At 46.9% G+C, this 23,377-nt stretch overlaps 1 protein-coding gene across 1 annotated transcript; it reads left to right on the top strand.

The window, feature by feature from the left end:
• Positions 1-663: 663 nt before the first annotated feature.
• Positions 664-21,693, top strand: LOC127922490 (FSD1-like protein; the record flags this gene model as incomplete). The annotated part of the gene is made up of 5 exons (XM_052506351.1): positions 664-857; positions 15,773-15,982; positions 16,423-16,521; positions 16,678-16,807; positions 21,289-21,693. Coding segments are annotated over 5 exons (670 nt in total), but the record flags the coding sequence as incomplete, so codon positions are not given.
• Between the last annotated feature and the right edge of the window lie 1,684 nt (positions 21,694-23,377).

Below are 23,377 nucleotides of genomic sequence, written 5' to 3'. Positions count from 1 at the left end.
GGAAATGCCTAAAAAGAAGTCACAATGCTGCAGACACCTTGGGGAAAACGTGGAAAACGTAAGCTGACTCCTAGCTCCTTCACAGCCATATAAGGAGTAATTGGCATGAGGCGGTTTCAAAAAATGCGGCACTTCCTGATTGGATTTTTATCTGGGTTTCGCCTGTAACATCAGTTCTGTGGCACTCACAGACAATATCTTTGCAGTTTGGAAAAGTCAGAGTGTTTTCTTTCCAAAGCTTTATGCATAGTCGAGCATCTTTCCGTGACAAAATATCTTGTTTAAAACGGGAACGTTTTTCATCCAAAAATTAAAAGAGCGCCCCTATATCCAACTGGTCAAACCATTTTTCATTTTTATTAGACTCTGTGGGTTTTTGCGAAAAATGGCGACAAAATCCCAAAATCCCAAGTTAATGGAAACACAGCTTTTGTGTGTCTCCTCCACCTGCTCCCCACCTGGGAGGGCTGATCCCAGACCTGTTCCTGCTCTTGCCGACCCAACGCCGCTGCTGCCACGGCCAAGACAAACATGACAAGGAGTTAGCATGTCTCACAAAACATATGCTTATGTAATTATTCCGATTTTCTTTTTTTTAATGACATCGGTACTAAACTTGAATGTGATAGCACAAACAGACTGACAGACTCAGGCTAGCTGAAGGGTGTTGTTGTTGTTGGTGTTGCTCTGCTATGGTGTTCTGGTGGCCTCACTGTGCCATGCTCCTCCCTGCAGGGTAACAATGGCACCAGCCTTCAGACTGACCATGAAGCCCAAGGCCACAGATAACATGGACCATCTCATGGTGGACTTCAACCAGGAACGGCAACTCCTCCAGAACCTCAAGTTTCTGCCTGGTACGTACATCTGGCTTGTGTCCCAAGTGACCCCTATTCCCTATGTAGTGCACTACTTTAGACCAGAACCCTATAGAACCCTATTCCCTATATAGTGCACTACTTTAGACCAGAGCCCTATGGAACCCTATTCCCCTATATATAGTGCACTACTTTAGACCAGAGCCCAATGGAACCCTATTCCCTATATAGTGCACTACTTTAGACCAGAGCCCTATGGAACCCTATATAGTGCACTACTATAGACCAGAGCCCTATGGAACCCTATTCCCTATATATAGTGCACTACTATAGACCAGAGCCCTATGGAACCCTATTCCTTATATATAGTGCACTACTTTAGACCAGAGCCCTATGGAACCCTATTCCTTATATATAGTGCACTACTATAGACCAGAGCCCTATGGAACCCTATTCCCTATATATAGTGCACTACTTTAGACCAGAGCCCTATGGAACCCTATTCCCTATAGTGCACTACTATAGACCAGAGCCCTATGGAACCCTATTCCCTATATATAGTGCACTACTTTAGACCAGAGCCCTATGGAACCCTATTCCCTATATATAGTGCACTACTTTAGACATTCAGTACTGTCGCCTGATCTGATATGAAATATTTTGATATATTAAATTCAAAATGCTGGAGAATTTACACATTTCAGCTTTTACCGTCCAAATAAATACCGGAGAGCAGTCTATATTATTACTGTGGACAATAAGATTGAATTAAAAAAGACGGCTAATATTTGCATTATTATAATAATGTGTTTGGAAATGTTTCCTATTGGTCATTTGATTATCCTCATAATTAGCCTACTTTGTGGATTCATTTAGTTTCTTTTTTTCCTCTGGGTTTCCTCTGGGTAGTATCCAATCTAACTCTGTGGTGTTGTTTTTTGTCTCACTGCTTTGCTTTATCTTGGCCAGGTCACAGTTGTAAATGAGAACTTGTTCTCAACTGGCCTACCTGGTTAAATAAAGGTGATCTGGCCTACCTGGTTAAATAAAGGTGATCTGGCCTACCTGGTTAAATAAAGGCGATCTGGCCTACCTGGTTAAATAAAGGTGATCTGGCCTACCTGGTTAAATAAAGGTGATCTGGCCTACCTGGTTAAATAAAGGTGATCTGGCCTACCTGGTTAAATAAAGGCGATCTGGCCTACCTGGTTAAATAAAGGTGATCTGGCCTACCTGGTTAAATAAAGGTGATCTGGCCTACCTGGTTAAATAAAGGTGATCTGGCCTACCTGGTTAAATAAAGGTGATCTGGCCTACCTGGTTAAATAAAGGTGATCTGGCCTACCTGGTTAAATAAAGGTGATCTGGCCTACCTGGTTAAATAAAGGTGATCTGGCCTACCTGGTTAAATAAAGGTGATCTGGCCTACCTGGTTAAATAAAGGTGATCTGGCCTACCTGGTTAAATAAAGGTGATCTGGCCTACCTGGTTAAATAAAGGTGATCTGGCCTACCTGGTTAAATAAAGGTGATCTGGCCTACCTGGTTAAATAAAGGCGATCTGGCCTACCTGGTTAAATAAAGGCGATCTGGCCTACCTGGTTAAATAAAGGTGATCTGGCCTACCTGGTTAAATAAAGGTGATCTGGCCTACCTGGTTAAATAAAGGTGATCTGGCCTACCTGGTTAAATAAAGGTGATCTGGCCTACCTGGTTAAATAAAGGTGATCTGGCCTACCTGGTTAAATAAAGGTGATCTGGCCTACCTGGTTAAATAAAGGTGATCTGGCCTACCTGGTTAAATAAAGGTGAAATAAAATAAAAAATTTAAAAAAAATAAAAATAATCTACATTGAGTGTACAAAACATTAGGAACACCTGCTCTTTCCATGACATAGACTGACCAGGTGAATCCAGGTGAAAGATATGATCCCTTATTGATGTCTCTTGGTTAAATCCACTTCAATCAGTGTAGATGAAGGGGAGGGAGACATGTAGATGAAGGGGAGGAGATATGTAGATGAAGGGGAGGAGACACGTTAAAGAAGGATGTTTAAGCCCTGAGACAATGGAGACGTGGATTGTGTATGTTTGCCTTTCAGAGGGTGAATGTCAAGACAAAAGATTTACATGCCTTTAAACGGGGTATGGTAGTAGGTGCCAGGTGTACTGGTTAATGTCATGAACTGCAACGCTGCTGGGTTTTTCACGCTCAACAGTTTCCTGTGTGTATCAAGAACGGTCCACCAACCAAAGACATCCAGCCAACTTGACACAACTGTGTCCTCCTCCCATCGCTGTGTCGTACAGAGTCCCTAAGGCACTGCACTAGACCAGTGGTTTTCAAACTTCTCCTCAGGGACCCCGCCACGACGGTTCGGACTTCTCCTCTGGGACTCCGTCACGACGGTTCGGACTTCTCCTCGGGGACTCCGTCACGACGGTTCGGACTTCTCCTCGGGGACCCCGCCCACGACGGTTTGGACTTCTCCCTCGGGGACCCCGCCACGACGGTTCAAACTTCTCCTCGGGGGACCCCGCCCACGACGGTTCAAACTTCTCACTCGGGGACCCCGCCACGACGGTTCAAACTTCTCCTCGGGGACCCCGCCACGACGGTTCAAACTTCTCCTCGGGGACCCCGCCACGACGGTTCAAACTTCTCCTCTGGGACCCCGCCACGACGGTTCAAACTTCTCCTCAGGGACCCCGCCACGACGGTTCAGACTTCTCCTCGGGTACCCCGCCACGACGGTTCAAACTTCTCCTCAGGGACCCCGCCACGACGGTTCAGACTTCTCCTCGGGTACCCCGCCACGACGGTTCAAACTTCTCCTCCTCAGGGACCCCGCCACGGCGGTTCAAACTTCTCCTCAGGGACCCCGCCACGACGGTTCAAACTTCTCCTCAGGGACCCCGCCACGACGGTTCAAACTTCTCCTCAGGGACCCCGTCACGACGGTTCAAACTTCTCCTCAGGGACCCCGCCACGACGGTTCAAACTTCTCCTCGGGGACCCCGTCATGACGGTTCACAATGTTGTTGTAGCATTAAACCATCTCACCTGATTCAGGTAGTTAAGGGTTTGATATTTAGTTGAATCAGATGTACTAGCTACAGAAATATAAAATACATGGCACGGCTGGAGGTCCTCAGGAGAGGTTTGAGAAACTCACTGCACTCGACTAGCACACGAGTCGACCACAGATGGCACGGCTGGAGGTCCGAGAACCACTGCACTAGACGAGCACACGAGTCGACCACAGATGGCACGGCTCCAGGTCCGAGAACCACTGCACTAGACTAGCACACGAGTCGACCACAGATGGCACGGCTGGAGGTCCGAGAACCACTGCACTAGACTAGCACACGAGTCGACCACAGATGGCACGGCTGGAGGTCCGAGAACCACTGCACTAGACGAGCACACGAGTCGACCACAGATGCCCTGAGCAGCCAGACACTACAGTACCACAGACCACACAGATCAGAGTTAACCACCTCAACAAGACTAAAATAACCCAGAAGAGAACAGGATCTTCGGGGAACTAACCCGGGAAGGAGAAGACCTTTCTCATGATTTACTGATTCCCTCTATGTACTACTGGAGTAATACTGATAGAGATGGGCTGTAGGGATGTAGAGCTGTAGGGATGTAGAGCTGTAGGGCTGGAGGGCTGAAGGGCTGTAGGGCTGAAGGGATGTAGAGCTGTAGGGCTGAAGGGATGTAGAGCTGTAGGGCTGAAGGGATGTAGAGCTGTAGGGCTGAAGGGATGTAGAGCTGTAGGGCTGTAGAGCTGAAGGGATGTAGGGCTGTAGAGCTGAAGGGCTGTAGAGCTGAAGGGCTGTAGAGCTGAAGGGATGTAGAGCTGAAGGGATGTAGAACTGTAGAGCTGAAGGGATGTAGAACTGTAGAGCTGAAGGGATGTAGAGCTGAGAGCTGAAGGTATGTAGAGTTGGAGAGTTGGAGAGCTGTAGGGCTGTAGAGCTGTAGGGCTGGAGAGCTGTAGGGCTGTAGGGCTGTAGGGCTGTAGGGCTGGAGAGCTGTAGGGCTGGAGAGCTGGAGAGATGTAGAGCTGTAGTGCTGTAGAGCTGTAGTGCTGTAGAGCTGTAGTGCTGTAGAGCTGTAGGGCTGGAGAGCTGTAGGGCTGTAGAGCTGTAGAGCTGAAGGGATGTAGAGCTGAAGGGATGTAGAGCTGAAGGGATGTAGAGCTGAAGGGATGTAGAGCTGAAGGGATGTAGAGCTGAAGGGATGTAGAGCTGAAGGGATGTAGAGCTGAAGGGATGTAGAGCTGAAGGGATGTAGAGCTGTAGGGCTGTAGAGCTGTAGGGCTGTAGAGCTATAGGGCTGTAGAGCTGTAGAGCTGTAGAGCTGAAGGGCTGTAGAGCTGTAGAGCTGAAGGGCTGTAGAGCTGTAGGGATGCAGGGCTATAGAGCTGTAGGGATGTAGGGCTATAGAGCTGTAGAGCTGAAGGGCTGTAGAGCTGTAGGGATGCAGGGCTATAGAGCTGTAGAGCTGTAGGGCTATAGAGCTGTAGAGCTGTAGGGATGTAGGGCTATAGAGCTGTAGAGCTGTAGGGATGTAGGGCTATAGAGCTGTAAGGATGCAGGGCTATAGAGCTGTAGGGATGTAGGGCGCCATCACGGTTGACAACTCCATTGTGTCCTCCTCCCAGAGCGCTAAGAACCTTGGCGTGATCCTGGACAACACCCTGTCGTTCTCAACTAACATCAAGGCGGTGCCCGTTCCTGTAGGTTCATGCTCTACAACATCCGCAGAGTACGACCCTGCCTCATACAGGAAGCGGCGCAGGTCCTAATCCAGGCACTATCATCTCCCGTCTGGATTACTGCAACTCGCTGTTGGCTGGGCTCCCTGCCTGTGCCATTAAACCCCTACAACTCATCCAGAACGCCGCAGCCCGTCTGGTGTTCAACCTTCCCAAGTTCTCTCACGTCACCCCTCTCCTCCGCTCTCTCCACTGGCTTCCAGTTGAAGTCGCATCCGCTACAAGACCATGGTGCTTGCCTACAGAGCTGTGAGGGGAACGGCACCTCAGTACCTCCAGGCTCTGATCAGGCCCTACACCCAAACAAGGGCACTGCGTCCATCCACCTCTGGCCTGCTCGCCTCCCTACCACTGAGGAAGTACAGTTCCCGCCTCAGCCCAGTCAAAACTGTTCGCTGCTCTGGCCCCCCAATGGTGGAACAAACTCCTCACGACGCCAGGACAGCAGAGTCAATCACCACCTTCCGGAGACACCTGAAACCCCACCTCTTTAAGGAATACCTAGGATAGGATAAAGCAATCCTTCTCACCCCCCCCTTAAAAGATTTAGATGCACTATTGTAAAGTGGCTGTTCCACTGGATGTCATAAGGTGAATGCACTAATTTGTAAGTCGCTCTGGATAAGAGCGTCTGCTAAATGACTTAAATGTAAATGTAAATGTAAATGTAGGGCTATAGAGCTGTAAGGATGCAGGGCTATAGAGCTGTAGAGCTGTAGGGATGTAGGGCTATAGAGCTGTAGGGATGCAGGGCTATAGAGCTGTAGAGCTGTAGGGCTGTAGAGCTGTAGGGATGTAGGGCTATAGAGCTGTAAGGATATACAGTCACTGTGTTTCTGACTGAGGTCCAGTGGCCTGTATTCTTGAGGTTTGAGTATTACTGATACATCATATTAGCTGTATGCTCTGTTGTGGCACTGGGAAGCTTTGAATAGCTCTTTAGGGGGTGGGGGCAGTCTGTCAGTGTAGTGGAGCAAACCTCAAACTGACTGGGTTACGTTGATACATCAGATTAGCTGTATGCGTTGTCGTGGACCTGGAGAGGCTTTGAGGGCAGTCGTCACAGTGACTAGACTAGAGAACTGCTTGGATAGGACAAATCCTTCTCAAGCTGACTGTGTGGTTGAGGCAAGGCTGTGGCTCGGCAGCGCTGCTCTCTCTCTCTGCTCGGAGCTAGTAGACATGCTCAGTGGACCGTGAGAGCAGCGCTTCGGTCCTCTCAAAGTCTTCAACTGTGACTAAAAGAGACAGACGAGCCCTTACCTCTGTGGCATGGTTAGAGAGCAGTGTAGTAGGCATGGAATGTGTCCCAAATGGAACCCTGTCCCACTTTTGACCAGAAACCTATTCCCTATATATATAGTGCACTATTTTAGACCAGAGCCCTATGGAACCCTATTCCCTATATAGTGCACTACTTTAGACCAGAGCCCTATGGAACCCTATTCCCTATATATAGTGTACTACTTTAGACCAGAGCCCTATGGAACCCTATTCCTATATAGTGCACTACTTTAGACCAGAGCCCTATGGAACCCTATTCCCTATATAGTGCACTACTTTAGACCAGAGCCCTATGGAACCCTATTCCCTACAATAGTGCACTACTTTTGACCTGAGGTATATGGAATCCTATTCCCTATGTAGTGCACTACTTTAGACCAGAGCCCTATGGAACCCTATTTCCTATAATAGTGCACTACTTTAGACCTGAGCCCTATAGAACCCTATTCCCTATAATAGTGCACTACTTTAGACCTGAGCCCTATGGAACCCTATTCCCTATAATAGTGCACTACTTTAGACCTGAGCCCTATAGAACCCTATTCCTATAATAGTGCACTACTTTAGACCAGAGCCCTATAGAACCCTATTCCCTATAATAGTGCACTACTTTAGACCAGAGCCCTATGGAACCCTATTCCCCTATAATAGTGCATTACTTTAGACCAGAGCCCTATGGAACCCTATTCCCTATAATAGTGCACTACTTTAGACCAGAGCCCTATGGAACCCTATTTCCTATAATAGTGCACTACTTTAGACCAGAGCCCTATGGAACCCTATTCCCTATAATAGTGCACTACTTTAGACCAGAGCCCTATGGAACCCTATTCCCTATAATAGTGCACTACTTTAGACCAGAGCCCTATTCCCTATAATAGTGCACTACTTTAGACCAGAGCCCTATGGAACCCTATTCCCTATAATAGTGCACTACTTTAGACCAGAGCCCTATTCCCTATAATAGTGCACTACTTTAGACCTGGAGGCATATGGGGCACCAGATATTGAACAGGGTGCCAGTTCAGACACTGCCCATGGGGTAACCTGACAGTGTTTTCCAGGATTGGCAGTGCTGTGAAGGCTGAACAAATATAGAAACGTGAAACCTAACTCTAACCTTTTTATATAACCTCCATAACATCTCAGATGGGATTACTAGAAGGAGCACAAGCCATATGTTACTTCAGATCTGGGCCGGGTATTCATCAAGTGTCTTGGAGTAGGAGATCCTATCCTAGGATCAGGTCCCCCTGTCCATTCATTATAATCTAAAAGGTCAAAAGGTCAAAACTGATCCTAGACCAGCAATCCTACTCGAAGGTACTTTATGAATACAGACCTTGTTGCATTTCTAGTGGGATGGTACACAACCAGACAGGGTGACTTTGGTCTTATGTTGATATGGTTGATGGATATCAGAAATTAGCTTAGCCAAAGTATGCAAACAAAGAACGATCATGAGCAGCAAGCAGCATCATCAAACCACCTAGCTGCAGGTTAACCTAGAATCCTACCCAAGCCGCAGGCTGTAGGCTGCATCTCACGGCTGTAGGCTGCATCTCACGGCTGTAGGCTGCATCTCACTGTAGTAGGCTGCATCTCACTGTAGTAGGCTGCATCTCACTGTAGTAGGCTGCATCTCACTGTAGTAGGCTGCATCTCACTGTAGATGGCTGCATCTCACTGTAGTAGGCTGCATCTCACTGTAGTAGGCTGCATCTCACTGTAGATGGCTGCATCTCACTGTAGTAGGCTGCATCTCACTGTAATAGTAGGCTGCATCTCACTGTAATAGTAGGCTGCATCTCACTGTAGTAGGCTGCATCTCACTGTAGTAGGCTGCATCTCACTGTAGTAGGCTGCATCTCACTGTAATAGTAGGCTGCATCTCACTGTAATAGTAGGCTGCATCTCACTGTAGTAGGCTGCATTTCACTGTAATAGTAGGCTGTATCTCACTGTAATAGTAGGCTGTATCTCACTGTAATAGTAGGCTGTATCTCACTGTAATAGTAGGCTGCATCTCACTGTAATAGTAGGCTGCATCTCACTGTAATAGTAGGCTGCATCTCACTGTAATAGTAGGCTGCATCTCACTGTAGTAGGCTGCATCTCACTGTAGTAGGCTGCATCTCACTGTAGTATGCTGCATCTCACTGTAGTAGGCTGCATCTCACTGTAGTAGGCTGCATCTCACTGTAATAGTAGGCTGCATCTCACTGTAATAGTAGGCTGCATCTCACTGTAATAGTAGGCTGCATCTCACTGTAATAGTAGGCTGCATCTCACTGTAATAGTAGGCTGCATCTCACTGTAATAGTAGGCTGCATCTCACTGTAATAGTAGGCTGTATCTCAATGTAATAGTAGGCTATATCTCAATGTAATAGTAGGCTGCAACTCACTGTAGTAGGCTGCATCACACTGTAGTAGGCTGTATGCTGCATCTCACTGTAGTAGGCTGCATCTCACTGTAGTATGCTGCATCTCACTGTAATAGTAGGCTGCATCTCACTGTAGTAGGCTGTATGCTGCATCTCACTGTAGTATGCTGCATCTCACTGTAGTAGGCTGCATCACACTGTAGTAGGCTGTATGCTGCATCTCACTGTAGTAGGCTGCATCTCACTGTAGTATGCTGCATCTCACTGTAATAGTAGGCTGCATCTCACTGTAATAGTAGGCTGCATCTCACTGTAATAGTAGGCTGCATCTCACTGTAATAGTAGGCTGTATCTCACTGTAATAGTAGGCTGCATCTCACTGTAGTAGGCTGCATCTCACTGTAGTAGGCTGCATCTCACTGTAGTATGCTGCATCTCACTGTAGTAGCTGCATCTCACTGTAATAGTAGGCTGTATCTCACTGTAATAGTAGGCTGCATCTCACTGTAATAGTAGGCTGCATCTCACTGTAATAGTAGGCTGTATCTCACTGTAATAGTAGGCTGCATCTCACTGTAATAGTAGGCTGTATCTCAATGTAATAGTAGGCTGCATCTCAATGTAATAGTAGGCTGCATCTCACTGTAGTAGGCTGCATCTCACTGTAGTAGGTTGCATCTCACTGTAGTAGGCTGTATGCTGCATCTCACTGTAGTAGCTGCATCTCACTGTAGTATGCTGCATCTCACTGTAATAGTAGGCTGCATCTCACTGTAATAGTAGGCTGCATCTCACTGTAATAGTAGGCTGCATCTCACTGTAATAGTAGGCTGCATCTCACTGTAATAGTAGGCTGTATCTCTCACTGTAATAGTAGGCTGCATCTCACTGTAGTAGGCTGCATCTCACTGTAGTATGCTGCATCTCACTGTAGTAGGCTGCATCTCACTGTAATAGTAGGCTGTATCTCACTGTAATAGTAGGCTGCATCTCACTGTAATAGTAGGCTGTATCTCACTGTAATAGTAGGCTGCATCTCACTGTAATAGTAGGCTGCATCTCAATGTAATAGTAGGCTGCATCTCACTGTAGTAGGCTGCATCTCACTGTAGTAGGCTGCATCTCACTGTAGTAGTAGGCTGTATCTCAATGTAATAGTAGGCTGTATCTCGATGTAATAGTAGGCTGCATCTCAATGTAATAGTAGGCTGCATCTCAATGTAATAGTAGGCTGCATCTCAATGTAATAGTAGGCTGCATCTCAATGTAATAGTAGGCTGCATCTCAATGTAATAGTAGGCTGCATCTCAATGTAATAGTAGGCTGCATCTCACTGTAGTAGGCTGCATCTCACTGTAGTAGGCTGCATCTCACTGTAGTAGGCTGCATCTCACTGTAGTAGGCTGCATCTCACTGTAGTAGGCTGCATCTCACTGTAGTAGGCTGCATCACTGTAGTAGGCTGTATGCTGCATCTCACTGTAATAGTAGGCTGCATCTCACTGTAATAGTAGGCTGCATCTCACTGTAGTATGCTGCATCTCACTGTAGTATGCTGCATCTCACTGTAGTAGGCTGCATCACACTGTAGTAGGCTGTATGCTGCATCTCACTCGTGGTGTGTCTTTGTCAATTATTGTGTGCAGGATGAATACGTGGTCTGTCGTACGGTAATTTGGTAAAAGCCAATTTGACATTTGCTCAGTACATTGTTTTCACTGAGGAAATGTATGAGTCTGCTGTTAATGATAATGCAGAGGATTTTCCTAAGGTTGCTGTTGATGCATATCCCACGGTAGTTATTGAGCTCAAGTTTGTCTGGGATGATGAGTCCTTGGTTACAAATATTGGGGAAGATGCCAGAGCTAAGGATGATGTTAGAGTTGAAGTATAGCCAATTGGAATTTGTGGTCTGTATATTTTATCATTTAAGATATCAACAACACCACAGGCCTTTTTGGGTTGGAGGGTAGGCTCAGGTTTCTGGGTCTCTGTTTTTGGTTGGACAGGTTTCTCAATTTCTTTCCTAGATTTTTGCATTCTTCATCAAACCATTTGTCATTTTTAACTTTCTTTAGGTTTTCTTTAAGGTTTGACTGACTGTATATCATTCTGGACCCCTGACTGACTCACTGTATATCATTCTGGACCCCTGACTGACTGACTGTATATCATTCTGGTCCCCTGACTGACTGACTGACTGTATATCATTCTGGACCCCTGACTGACTGACTGACTGTATATCATTCTGGACCCCTGACTGACTGACTGTATATCATTCTGGTCCCCTGACTGACTGTATATCATTCTGGTCCCCTGACTGACTGACTGTATATCATTTCTGGTCCCCTGACTGACTGACTGGATATCATTCTGGTCCACTGACTGACTGACTGACTGGCCATATCAGGCCAAACACAGAAACAGACAAACTAGACATCCAACATAGAATGCCCACTCAGATCACACCCTGACCAAACAAAACATAGAAACATACAAAGCAAACTATGGTCAGGGTGTGACAGATGGCACACGCGCGCAGACGTTTTGGGTTCCGTGTTTTGCGTTCTTCATAACATTAAGAAAGGCTGTAGATGTGAGGAAAGTAGAAGGTGTAAACTTGGCATCGTTGTTCATTTTCTTTTCTTTTTTTTCTATTTGATATTTTTAGATTTGATAGGGAAGCTGAGAGGTCAAATGTACTGTTTAGGTTTACTACTGCCAAGTTTACACCTTCACTATTTTACAGTGAACGTTTTGCCCAGGAAGTTGTTTGGGTAGATTTCCACTCTACTTTCCTAACATCTACAGCATTTCTTAATATTATTCAGATCCTTCGGCTTTGATGCCTCATGATTGAGTTCTGCTCTGTTCAAGTAGACTGTGATTTTGCTTTGATCTGATAGGGGTGTCAGTGGGCTGACTGTTAACTGTGGCCTGATAGGGTGTCAGTGGGCTGACTGTTAACTGTGGCCTGATAGGGGTGTCAGTGGGCTGACTGTTAACTGTGGCCTGATAGGGGTGTGACTGACTGTGAAGGCTCTGAGAGACTCTGGGTTGAGGTCAGTGGGCTGACTGTGAACACTGAGAGACTCTGGGTTGAGGTCAGTGGGCTGACTGTGAACTCTCTCTGAGAGACTCTGGGTTGAGGTCAGTGGGCTGACTGTGAACACTGAGAGACTCTGGGTTGAGGTCAGTGGGCTGACTGTTAACACTCTGAGAGACTCTGGGTTGAGGTCAGTGGACTGACTGTGAACACTGAGAGACTCTGGGTTGAGGTCAGTGGACTGACTGTGAACACTCTGAGAGACTCTGGGTTGAGGTCAGTGGGCTGACTGTTAACGCTCTGAGAGACTCTGGGTTGAGGTCAGTGGGCTGACTGTTAACACTCTGAGAGACTCTGGGTTGAGGTCAGTGGGCTGACTGTTAACGCTCTGATAGACTCTGGGTTGAGGTCAGTGGACTGACTGTGAAGGCTCTGAGAGACTCTGGGTTGAGGTCAGTGGGCTGACTGAACGCTCTGAGAGACTCTGGGTTGAGGTCAGTGGACTGACTGTGAACACTGAGAGACTCTGGGTTGAGGTCAGTGGGCTGACTGTTAACACTCTGAGAGACTCTGGGTTGAGGTCAGTGGGCTGACTGTGAACACTCTGAGAGACTCTGGGTTGAGGTCAGTGGACTGACTGTGAACACTGAGAGACTCTGGGTTGAGGTCAGTGGGCTGACTGTTAACACTCTGAGAGACTCTGGGTTGAGGTCAGTGGGCTGACTGTGAACACTCTGAGAGACTCTGGGTTGAGGTCAGTGGGCTGACTGTTAACGCTCTGATAGACTCTGGGTTGAGGTCAGTGGACTGACTGTGAAGGCTCTGAGAGACTCTGGGTTGAAGTCAGTGGGCTGACTGAACGCTCTGAGAGACTCTGGGTTGAGGTCAGTGGACTGACTGAACGCTCTGAGAGACTGGGTTGAGGTCAGTGGGCTGACTGTGAATGCTCTGAGAGATTCTGGGTTGAGGTCAGTGGGCTGACTGTGAACACTGAGAGACTCTTGGTTGAGGTCAGTGGGCTGACTGTGAACACTGAGAGACTCTGGGTTGAGGTCAGTGGGCTGACTGTGAAGGCTCTGAGAGACTCTGGGTTGTGGTCAGTGGGCTGACTATGAGCGCTCTGAGAGACTCTGGGTTGTGGTCAGTGGGCTGACTGTGAACTCTCTGAGAGACTCTGGGTTGAGGTCAGTGGGCTGACTGTGAACGCTCTGAGAGACTCTGGGTTGTGGTCAGTGGGCTGACTATGAGCGCTCTGAGAGACTCTGGGTTGTGGTCAGTGGGCTGACTGTGAACGCTCTGAGAGACTCTGGGTTGAGGTCAGTGGGCTGACTGTGAACACTGAGAGACTCTGGGTTGAGGTCAGTGGACTGACTGTGAAGGCTCTGAGAGACTCTGGGTTGAGGTCAGTGGGCTGACTGTGAACACTGAGAGACTCTGGGTTGAGGTCAGTGGGCTGACTGTGAACTCTCTGAGAGACTCTGGGTTGAGGTCAGTGGGCTGACTGAACGCTCTGAGAGACTCTGGGTTGAGGTCAGTGGGCTGAACGCTCTGAGAGACTCTGGGTTGAGGTCAGTGGGCTGACTGAACGCTCTGAGAGACTCTGGGTTGAGGTCAGTGGGCTGAACGCTCTGAGAGACTCTGGGTTGAGGTCAGTGGGCTGAACGCTCTGAGAGACTCTGGGTTGAGGTCAGTGGGCTGACTGTGAACACTCTGAGAGACTCTGGGTTGAGGTCAGTGATAAAGTAATCTACAGTACCACAGCCAAGAGATGAGCTATAGGTGTACCTACCATAGGAGTCCCCTCAAAGCCTACCATTAACTATGTACAGACCCAGCGTGTGACAGAGCTATAGGTGTACCTACCATAGGAACCCTACCATTGACTATGTACAGACCCAGCGTGTGACAGAGCTATAGGTGTACCTACCATAGGAACCCTACCATTGACTATGTACAGACCCAGCGTGTGACAGAGCTATAGGTGTACCTACCATAGGAACCCTACCATTAACTATGTACAGACCCAGCGTGTGACAGAGCTATAGGTGTACCTACCATAGGAACCCTACCATTGACTATGTACAGACCCAGCGTGTGACAGAGCTATAGGTGTACCTACCATAGTAACCCTACCATTGACTATGTACAGACCCAGCGTGTGACAGAGCTGCAGGAGTTGTGACCTGTTTTTGTTGGTTATGTTGTCATAGTTGTGTCAAGGGGGCATATTGGGGAGGGAATGCTGTCACCTGCAGGCAGGTGTTTGTCCCCCCTGTGTGCTGAGGGTGTCAGTTTCTTGTCCGGTTCTGGCATTTAAGTCACCCCAGACTAGTACATGTCCCTGGGCCTGGAAATGATTGATTTCTCCTCCAGAATGGAGAAGCTGTCTTCATTGAAATATGGGGATTCTAGTGGGGGGATATAGGTAGCACACAGGAGGACATTTTCTCTGTTAAGATCATTTCATTTTGAATTTCTAGCCAGATGTAAAATGTTCCTGTTTTGATTAATTAAATAGAGTGAGTTGGTCTGCTCTATACCAAATTAGCATACCCCCTGAGTCTCTTCCCTGTTTCACACCTGGTAGTGTGGTGGATGGGACTACCAGCTCTCTGTAACCTAGAGGACAACCAGTGGGTCCATCTCCTCTATACCACCCACCTGGTAGTGTGGTGGATGGGACTACCAGCTCTCTGTAACCTAGAGGACAACCAGTGGGTCCATCTCCTCTATACCACCCACCTGGTAGTGTGGTGGATGGGACTACCAGCTCTCTGTAACCTAGAGGGCAACCAGTGGGTCCATCTCCTCTATACCACCCACCTGGTAGTTTAGTGGATGGGAGTACCAGCTCTCTGTAACCTAGAGGACAACCAGTGGGTCCATCTCCTCTATACCACCCACCTGGTAGTGTGGTGGATGGGACTACCAGCTCTCTGTAACCTAGAGGACAACCAGTGAGTCCATCTCCTCTATACCAGGTTTCACACCTGGTAGTGTGGTGGATGGGACTACCAACTCTGTAACCTAGAGGACAACCAGTGGGTCTTTCTCCTCTATACCACCCACCTGGTAGTGTGGTGGATGGGACTACCAGCTCTCTGTAACCTAGAGGACAACCAGTGGGTCCATCTCCTCTATACCACGCACCTGGTAGTGTGGTGGATGGGACTACTAGCTCTCTGTAACCTAGAGGGCAACCAGTGGGTCCGTCTCCTCTATACCATGTTTCTTTCTCTGTCTCTGTCGCTAAAAACCTTTCACTCCTTTTTTTTAAAACATTTCCATTAATGAATCATAATAAAATAAAATAATAATAATAATCCTGAATGTCATTACATATTTAGGGGACATACAAAAAGCTTGTATTTAGTCAACCCTAAAATTATTTTCCATCGCACGGATCTGTTCCTGGCTTTTTTAAATACACATTTCTCTGTGTCGTTTCAGTCCCTCAAGCCCCAGAGATGGAGGTCGGGGACTGTCTGGTGTTAGACAACACTGTGTCTGTAGCCTGGAAGATGCCAGTGGAGGACAGCAAGATAGACCACTACATACTGGAGTACAGAAAGACCGACCACGAAGGACTGCCACGGATCAAAGACGAACGTTGCTGGGAGGTGGTGGACAACATCAAGACCACAGAATACTCACTGTCCGGTACGGAGCTAGAGTAGGGCCCACTGTAGCCTGGTCCCAGATCTGTTTGTGTCGTCTTGCCAACTCCTATGGTCATTACCTAGCCTGGTCCCAGATCTGTTTGTGTCGTCTTGCCAACTCCTATGGTCATTACCTAGCCTGGTCCCAGATCTGTTTGTGTCGTCTTGCCAACTCCTATGGTCATTACCTAGCCTGGTCCCAGATCTGTTTATGTCGTCTAGCCAACTCCTATTGCCATTGTCATGCCACTTGGCAAGATGGCACAAGCCAATCAGGGACCGGGCTAAGACTGCAGTGTTTTCATGCAGCTTCTTGTGTTTAAAATATGACTAATCTATCTCGCTTTGTTTCACCTTTTTGTAACTTTATCAAACTCTGAAAACTTGTTCAACTACTGAACATCATGAACCTGTACAGATAATGTGTTGTTCATCCTCCAGGTTTAAAGTTTGACTCCAAGTTCATGAACTTCCGGGTACGAGCTCGCAACAAGGCAGCAGCTGGAGAATACTCTGATCCAGTTACCCTGGAAACCAGAGGTGAGACCGTTAGTTACCCTGGAAACCAGAGGTGAGACCGTTAGTTACCCTGGAAACCAGAGGTAAGACTATGTTGTCTTGGATTAACAATTATGTAGTTATTACGTTATTGGTATCTATCTGATTGACTGGTTGGTTGATTGGTTCCTTCCCCAGCGTTTAACTTCGGTTTCGACTCGTCGTCGTCCCATCTGAACCTGAAGGTAGAGGACAGGAGTGTGGAGTGGGATCCCCAGGGAGGCAAGGGGCTGGAGAGCAAGGTCAAGGGCAAGGAGAACAAGGGCAGGTGAGAACTGAACCCGGAACACACACACAATGTGTCCCAAATGGACCCTTAACACTTGACGCGCTGAGATATGAGAGGATTTGATTGGTTATGAGCAATATGGTGAAACTTCCAGTGAGCCTGTCAATAGGAAGGCTGGAGCTTATTACCATATTGACTGCGCCTGTCAAATACTCTCAGATCTCCACTAGTTCATCGGACTTAGGCTCTAGGGTTACATTTGGGATTGGGCCTTATCTTTATTTGACCTCAAACTGCCATTGAAATAGCTTTGTCCCAGATGGCAGTCTTGCCAACTCCTATGGGCATTACCTAGCCTGGTCCCAGATCTGTTGGTGCAGTCTTGTCAACTCCTATGGGCATTACCTAGCCTGGTCCCAGATCTGTTGGTGCAGTCATGCCAACTCCTATGATCATTACCTAGCCTGGTCCCAGATCTGTTTGTGCTGTCTTGCCAACTCCTATGATCATTACCTAGCCTGGTCCCAGATCTGTTGGTGCAGTCATGCCAACTCCTATGATCATTACCTAGCCTGGTCCCAGATCTGTTGGTGCAGTCTTGCCAACTCCTATGATCATTACCTAGCCTGGTCCCAGATCTGTTTGTGCTGTCTTGCCAACTCCTATGATCATTACCTAGCCTGGTCCCAGATCTGTTTGTGCAGTCATGCCAACTCCTATGGTCATTACCTAGCCTGGTCCCAGATCTGTTGGTGCAGTCATGCCAACTCCTATGATCATTACCTAGCCTGGTCCCAGATCTGTTTGTGCAGTCATGCCAACTCCTATGGTCATTACCTAGCCTGGTCCCAGATCTGTTGGTGCAGTCTTGCCAACTCCTATGGGCATTACCTAGCCTGGTCCCAGATCTGTTGGTGCTGTCCTGTCAACTCCTATGATCATTACCTAGCCTGGTCCCAGATCTGTTGGTGCTGTCCTGTCAACTCCTATGGTATGGTACCGTACAGCCTACCAACATACATACCGTAAGGATACCAGGCTACCAGAGAGCATACCGTACAGCCTACCAACATACATACCGTAAGGATACCAGCCTACCAACATACATACCGTACAGCCTACCAACATACATACCGTACAGCCTACCAACATACATACCGTACAGCCTACCAACATGCATACCGTACAGCCTACCAACATACATACCGTACAGCCTACCAACATACATACCGTACAGCCTACCAGCATACATACCGTAAGGATACCAGGCTACCAGAGAGCATACCGTACAGCCTACCAGAGAGCATACCGTACAGCCTACCAACATACATACCGTACAGCCTACCAACATACATACCGTACAGCCTACCAACATACATACCATACAGCCTACCAACATACATACCGTACAGCCTACCAACATACATACCGTACAGCCTACCAACATACATACCGTACAGCCTACCAACATACATACCGTACAGCCTACCAACATGCATACCGTACAGCCTACCAACATACATACCGTACAGCCTACCAACATACATACCGTACAGCCTACCAGCATACATACCGTAAGGATACCAGGCTACCAGAGAGCATACCGTACAGCCTACCAACATACATACTGTACAGCCTACCAACATACATACCGTACAGCCTACCAACATACATACCGTACAGCCTACCAACATACATACCGTACAGCCTACCAACATACATACCGTACAGCCTACCAACATACATACCGTAAGGATACCAACATGCATACCGTACAGCCTACCAACATACATACCGTACAGCCTACCAGCATACATGCCGTAAGGATACCAGCCTCCCAACATACATACCGTAAGGATACCAGGCTACCAGAGAGCATACCGTACAGCCTACCAACATGCATACCGTACAGCCTACCAACATACATACCGTACAGCCTACCAACATACATACCGTAAGGATACCAGGCTACCAGAGAGCATACCGTACAGCCTACCAACATACATACCGTACAGCCTACCAACATACATACCGTACAGCCTACCAACATACATACCGTCCAGCCTACCAACATACATACCGTAAGGATACCAACATGCATACCGTACAGCCTACCAACATACATACCGTAAGGATACCAGCCTCCCAACACACATACCGTAAGGATACCAGGCTACCAGAGAGCATACCGTACAGCCTACCAACATACATACTGTACAGCCTACCAACATACATACCGTACAGCCTACCAACATACATACCGTACAGCCTACCAGAGAGCATACCGTACAGCCTACCAACATACATACCGTACAGCCTACCAACATACATACCGTACAGCCTACCAGAGAGCATACCGTACAGCCTACCAACATACATACCGTACAGCCTACCAACATTCATACCGTACAGCCTACCAGCATACATACCGTAAGGATACCAGCCTCCCAACATACATACCGTAAGGATACCAGGCTACCAGAGAGCATACCGTACAGCCTACCAACATACATACCGTAAGGATACCAGGCTACCAGAGAGCATACCGTACAGCCTACCAACATACATACCGTAAGGATACCAGGCTACCAGCGAGCATACCGTAAGGATACCAGGCTACCAGCGTGCATACCGTAAGAATACCAGGCTATCAGCGTGCATACCATAAGGATACCAGGATCCCAGGCTACCAGCGCACATACCGTAAGGATCCCAGGCTACCAGCGCGCATACCGTAAGGATCCCAGGCTACCAGCGCGCATACCGTAAGGATACCAGGCTACCAGCGCGCATACCGTAAGGATCACTGGACTGCAACAGCTCCAGTTGATTTAATAGTGGCTCAGGTCACGTGACCAAGGTCAACTTGTAGGTGTGCTGCTTCTTTATTTCTGTGCTGCTGTTGACCTTGTTGATCTGTTGATGAAATTGTGTCACTATGAATTTAACACCTCATTGATATGGTTACAATCCTATCTTGTCAACAGAAAGCAGTTTATATTCATAAATGGTGCCTATTCCGAACCTCTTTCTGTATGCTGTGGTGTCCCACAAGGCAGCTGTCTAGGACCTATTATGTACTTGCTGTATGCAGAGGATCTCCCTCTGGTGCGCTCCAATTGTATAGCAACCGTGTTTGCTGACGATACCATTGTCTATGTAACAGGAAATGATGTAGGGCAGCTGAAAGAGGTTATTTTGAAGCTGACGTAAGTATTTTAAATTGGATAACTCAAAACAAATGAGCATGGAATTTGTTTTTTTTTAAACCTACGGCAACCAATGTACGAAGAGGAGAAGGAAGACATTTTTTATTACCTTTATTTAACTAGGCAAGTCAGTTAAGAACAAATTCTTATTTTCAATGACGGCCTAGGAACAGTGGGTTAACTGCCTGTTCAGGGGCAGAACGACTGATTTGTACCTTGTCAGCTCGGGGGATTTGAACTCGCAACCTTCCGGTTACTAGTCCAACGCTCTAACCACTGGGCTACCCTGCCGACATTACCCTCCTTACAGCTGTCAGTTGGGAGGACAGCCATAGAAGAGGTTTCAGAGACGCAGCTGTTAAGTGTGCTGCTAGACAACAGTCTCTCTTGGTCATCACACATTTCACAGCTTTGTAACAGAATCATCGGCGTCTCTTGTATGATTCGAAAATACACTACATGATCAAAAGTATGTGGACACCTGCTCGTCGAACATCTCATTCCAAAATCATGGGAGAGATTTAATTCTAAATCAACTCCTATGGTCATTACTTAGCCTGGTCCCAGATTGGTTTTGTGCAGTCTTGCCAACTCCTTTGGTCATCGACACATTAGCATGACAAAATAAGACCATAGGAGTTGGCAAGACAACACAAACAGATCTGGGACCAGGCTAGGTAATGACCATAGGAGTTGGCAAGACAACACAAACAGATCTGGGACCAGGCTATCTGGATGTAAGAGGTGGCAAGACAACACAAACAGATCTGGGACCAGGCTACCATTGAAGTGCCATTCTTAGATGTCACATTCTTCTGTGTTTGTGTCATGGTGCCTTGTGTTGTCGATCTGCTGCTGAGGGGCGGTTTGAAAAGAGACCTTTTGTCAGGAGCAGCCGGACACTTTAGAGGCTCATGTTTTATGAAAAGGCTTCGTCTCCTATCTTGGGTTTCCGCTTGCAGCGTTGTCTGTCAAAAACGCTGTTTGCCAAGTTTGAAGCGTAATGTCCTTCAAGACAAAAACACATTTATACTTTGTAAAGTTCCGGCGTTGATACTCTCAGAAAATGTTATTGAAAACCAATTGTAGGGCCGAAGCTCCCTCTTAAAGAGAGAGTTCAGAGTAGTAGCCTCTGGATGTGGAAAGACATCTACCGAAGGTTGGTTTACTCGGCTGCAATGTAAAATGTGCGTTATTTAGTGCCGAATGGAATCTCTTTTAGGGTCTTTTTTAAATAGCTCCATCATGACTCCCACACAATGTCTTTGTTTTAACCTGCTGTTTTTGTTTATTCTGTGTGTTCGTCAACAGCGCTCATCTTACCAATCTGAGGAACATGTCAAGGTGACCATGTGTGACTTTTCAGCTGTAGCGTGTAGCGTTAGGCTACCTGAATGTAGCGTCAAGCTGCCGTGTAAACCAGTGGCAATATTAGGTAGAAGACCGCCTGCGTTCAAGTTTGTACACTCCGACAATCGCTTTCATATAGGCTGTTCTGCACATCAAAGTCCCTTTTCGGGTTTCTGTGTGAACAGTTTAGGCTACAATACCCATTTCGGCAACGTTTGCTCTTCCAACCTGAGAGAAACCTCCTGAAATGACTTGTGGTTTCTTTGTGTGACTGACTTAAAAGAGACATCTACAGATGGAAATGGTTGCTTTTTTTATAAACTCTTAATTTAGGTCAAATTAATGAATTGGGGAGAAATTAGATTTTGGTTTGCCGGGACCTCCACAAAGAATATAGTGTGTTCTTATTCTTCCCCGAACCATTAAAAGACTCTCCACCTGTAGATGCCATCTTTCCTAACTGTTTCTCTTTCTGAAAACCTCAGGCTATATTCCTTTTTTTCCCTTGGTCCTTTTAAAGAAATGATGACAAAATAAATAAACTTCTATCCCTAGGCGACCCATCTCTGTTACAGAATTAATGTACAATTTAGGATCACAAATTTATTTTTGTTTTACTCATTTCTCTTATGCTTGCAACAAATGGTTTTGGTGAGTAACAATTCACTCAACTGTAGTAAGAATAGAAACTGTAATGTCCGTATTTGTCCAGTCATTCATTCCGTCATATCATGTTTCAAAATCACAATGAGGTCCATTTTTGGCTAATTGTTTTCCAAGTTAAAACGGACAAATCAGCAATGTGAAAACAGCTCGTTTTTTTCTATAAATAGAAAAAAACTGAAAAATTGCTTGTTATTTAGTTCTCGTTTTTTGCATATAAACAACAGCAAAAAAACGTGGTTTTCACATGTGGGCGTGGTTAAATGTGTACTGCCTGTCATTGGGCAAATGCACAACCTACACTTCCGGTCCCTTCAAAATAAGAGTTCACCTTTCTAAATACCTTCTATTAATCTACTATATTTTAAATCATCAATTTAATAGCTATTTATGTATTTATTAATGTCAAGATAAATATATATTTCTCCATTTCTATTTTACAGTAGAGGATCTTATAATGTTATGATTGTGTTTATTGCCCTATTAATGAACTGATGTTACTGTAACTGTTTAGCTAAATGATATGTCCTAGCGCACTAGTAAACCATTTGGTAATCTGAGCATCCTCGACTATTACTTCTGAAGAGGTATCATTTCAGAATGGGAGGTATTGTAGCTGTGCTTGTATTGGTCTTCTGTCTGTTGAGGGCGTGGAAAGGAGACAAGTGGAGGGTTTTCAGAGAATTACATAATTCAACAGAGGCACAATGAAGAGGTAGAGAGAGCAGGGTGAGAGATTCAGATTACGAGCAAAACGCTTGAGGCTACAGAGACTTACAAATGACAGGCCAGTCCACCACTCACACCCCTGCAGTCCTCTCCTCTCCCCCGTCTGCCAGGTACTGACTCACAGCCCTGCAGTCCTCTCCCCTGTCTGCCACGGACTGACTCACAGCCCTGCAGTCCTCTCCCCTGTCTGCCACGGACTGACTCACAGCCCTGCAGTCCTCTCCCCTGTCTGCCACGGACTGACTCACAGCCCTGCAGTCCTCTCCCCTGTCTGCCACGGACTGACTCACAGCCCTGCAGTCCTCTCCCCTGTCTGCCACGGACTGACTCACAGCCCTGCAGTCCTCTCCCCTGTCTGCCACGGACTGACTCACAGCCCTGCAGTCCTCTCCCCTGTCTGCCACGGACTGACTCATAGCCCTGCAGTCTTCTCCCCGCCCCCCACCCCGCCCCCAATAGTTTCATGCAGACCTAAAACTCATTGACAGTATTGACAATGCTTTCATGGATATCAACATTTCAGGTGAAAAAAAAGGCTTATTTAATGAACTTGAATTGTATGTAGTAGCCTATTAAATTCCACTAGATGGCAGTATTGACACATATTTAACCCTGGAGCCTATATGAACACCATTGGTATTTCAAGTGTTATAGTCAC

The sequence above is a fragment of the Oncorhynchus keta genome, unplaced genomic scaffold (genome assembly GCF_023373465.1).
Source record: "Oncorhynchus keta strain PuntledgeMale-10-30-2019 unplaced genomic scaffold, Oket_V2 Un_contig_25873_pilon_pilon, whole genome shotgun sequence".
NCBI classification, from domain to species: Eukaryota; Metazoa; Chordata; class Actinopteri; order Salmoniformes; family Salmonidae; genus Oncorhynchus; species Oncorhynchus keta.
Note: the sequence above shows the minus strand (reverse complement) of the source record. Positions and strands in the feature narration are given on the sequence as shown.